The sequence below is a fragment of the Mastomys coucha genome, unplaced genomic scaffold (genome assembly GCF_008632895.1).
Source record: "Mastomys coucha isolate ucsf_1 unplaced genomic scaffold, UCSF_Mcou_1 pScaffold6, whole genome shotgun sequence".
NCBI classification, from domain to species: domain Eukaryota; kingdom Metazoa; phylum Chordata; class Mammalia; order Rodentia; family Muridae; genus Mastomys; species Mastomys coucha.
In genome coordinates, this window is record NW_022196912.1 from 14,360,544 (window position 1) to 14,363,353 (window position 2,810).

The 2,810-nt window shown below is 34.3% G+C and overlaps 1 protein-coding gene across 1 annotated transcript in view; it reads left to right on the top strand.

Moving 5' to 3' along the window:
- The window catches only part of Hnrnpll (heterogeneous nuclear ribonucleoprotein L like), a 32,492-nt gene extending 29,871 nt beyond the window's left edge, over positions 1 to 2,621 (top strand). The window contains exon 13 of the mRNA XM_031355741.1: positions 1,586 to 2,621. Coding sequence (XP_031211601.1) covers positions 1,586 to 1,641 — 56 coding nt within the window. The 3' untranslated portion in view covers positions 1,642 to 2,621. The remainder of the gene's footprint in view (positions 1 to 1,585) is intronic.
- The last annotated feature ends 189 nt before the right edge of the window (positions 2,622 to 2,810 follow it).

Sequence of the window (2,810 nt, forward strand, 5' to 3'; positions counted from 1 at the left end):
TGCTAAATTGTCCTTTAAGAAGGTGGTTAGGAAGCCGGGCAGTGGTGGCATACGCCTTTAATCCCAGCAGAGGCAGGCGGATTTCTGAGTGCCAGGACAGCCAGGGCTATACAGGGAAACCCTGTCTCGGGAAAAAAAAACCAAAAAACAAAAAACCAAAAAAACGGTGGTTAGGGTTACAGAACCACCTGTGGTATAGTACACTGACCATTGCCCAGTAGTTTACAACACTGGATCATACATCTTCAGTTTTTATCTGAAAAAACAATGTCCCATTGTGTTTATTTGTCTCTAAAAGGGGTAAATGACCTTTTTTTCATATGCTAGAAACTGTGTTGTATAATTTGCTTTGATCCTGGATCTAATTCCATCTATTAAAAGTGTTAGCTGTATGTGGTACACTTGTAACTTTAGTGTTCACGAGATGGTAACTGGAGGATCAAGAGTTTGAGGCCACCTGGGCAGTGGTGGCGCATGCCTTTAATCCCAGCACTTGGGAGGCAGAGGCAGGTGGATTTCTGTTTGAGGCCAGCCTGGTCTACAGAGTGAGTTCCAGGACAGCCAGGGCTACGCAGAGAAACCCTGTCTCAAAAAAAAAAAAAAAAAAAAAAAAAAAGACCACACAAAAAAACTCCAAAAGAAAACAAAACAAACTATGGGTGAGTGTGGTGACAGAAAAAGGAAACAAACCAACACAGCGGGGTTAGAGGTACTTGCCTCTAGTTCTAGACACTCAAGAGACTAGGTGGGAATGTCAGGAGCTGACGAGTTCGAGACCAGTCTGGGCAACTTAAACAGCAAGACTTCATTCCAATAAAAAGCGAGGGACAAAATTTTTTTAAATTATCTGAATGTTTTATATGTGGAAACATGCTTTAAGTATAGTACCCAAATATTTGTGGAGGACCAGCAAAAAATATTAACTGCTAAATGTTGAAAATTACAGAAGCTTGGTAGTATTTTGTATATGTTGAAAATTACCTAAAAAATTTAAGAGAAATACCTCCTTGAAATACAGAGAGGTAAATGTCAAATGATTTAATTTATAGAAAGTTTTCAACTTTAAGTTACTACCAAGATATTGTACCATTGGCAATATGCTCTATTAAAGTGAACTCCGATGTGACAGCTGTTTTATCCTGATGCTATTGATCTTTATGTTCTTAATGCTTAGAACAGTAGGAATGCAGTACAGACTGTTTTTTGGAGCTTACTGTCTGTTAATAGGAACAGTTAAAAGTTACCTCATATACAGAATTTCCTTCCTGGGACTAGAGAGATGGCCTAGTGATTAAGAGCACTGACTGCTCCTTTTGGTACCCACATAGTAGTGCATAGCACTGTAGCTCCAGAGCAGGGGATCTGGCACCCTTTCTGGCCTCTGAGGGGCACCAGGCATGCACATAGATGGTATTAAGTATTAACTACAGGTGTATCTACAGACAACACTTATACACATAAATATTTAAAAGTTTTTCTCCTTTGTATTCTTACTACCAATAGTAAAATGGTAGAATAATTTACTAATTCAAAATGGTCTTGAAATTTTGATGGCTTATTAACTTCAATTTTTCAATTTTTACAGATGGTTCCAACCCCTATACATTGAAGCTTTGCTTTTCTACATCATCCCATTTATAAGGAGAGAAGAGCATGTTAGAATTTATGTTCATCTTTATTACAGTTTTAAAGCTATAGTTCATCCATAATAATCTAAAATGGTTGATCTAATGTTGCCTTGCTTACTATAAGATCCTGTTCTGTAATAAACATATTTTGCCTCAAGTAAATTTGTTGTTAACTTAAATATTGTTTTCACCTTAAGATAGAGTACCATAATGTAGACTGTCTACAGCTTCATTGTAGATTATACAAATATATGATTTCTAACATTATTATGAATTTTGTTCCATGGTAAAATAATATTTGCATTCTTAATTGTAATTATCTGCAAATGTTTTTCCATTGTGTGTGACATTAATGCAGGTGAAAGTATTGCATTTTAATACTGAATTCCCACAAAAGATGATTGAGTCTGTTACAGTTACTCATATTAAATATAATTTGTATTTATTATTTTAATCAAGTTTGAGAATGACATTGCATATGTTGACTTTCAAGAACTACAGACTTAGCTGATGTCGATTTCTAAAAGGCTTAATAGACATGAGCACACTTGTATGCACTCAAACTCAGATTGGTGTGTTTCTTTTAAAAAGTCGTCATTTGTTTATATTGACATGCTTCTGTTCCTAGTTCTAGTTTGGAGGTTTTATAAAGTTATAATAATAAGTTAATGTGTTCATCTTCATTATTTTGCATGTGACCTAATCTTAAAAGTACATGTAGTATTTGACATTAATATTTTAATACTATAGAAGTTAAGATTAACAATTCTCCTATATAATAATCTGGGTTCCATAATTGAGTTTCAGAGAACTTGTGAGCCCCTCCAAAATTGTGTGTGTAGAGTTTGGAATATTTGCATTTTTATTTCTTAATCTTTGATCCATCATAATATATGTATTTTTCTATATGGTGTAAGATTTAAGAATTAATTTTATTTTTGATCAAAACAGCTATTTGTCTCAACACCATTTATTAAACATTCTCCCTCTGGATTTGTTTCTTTCTCTTTTTAAGTAATCATACTAAGGCTGTTGTGTAGTTCACGCCTTTTTAATAATTAGAGAATGGGTGTAGTCATTTTATTTTCATCTTAAAAGAAGAGAGAGTATGTTTTACCTGTGTAGACTCCGGGTAGTCCATAGTTAGCAGGAATAGTTTGAGTTTTAGATTATTAAATAGAT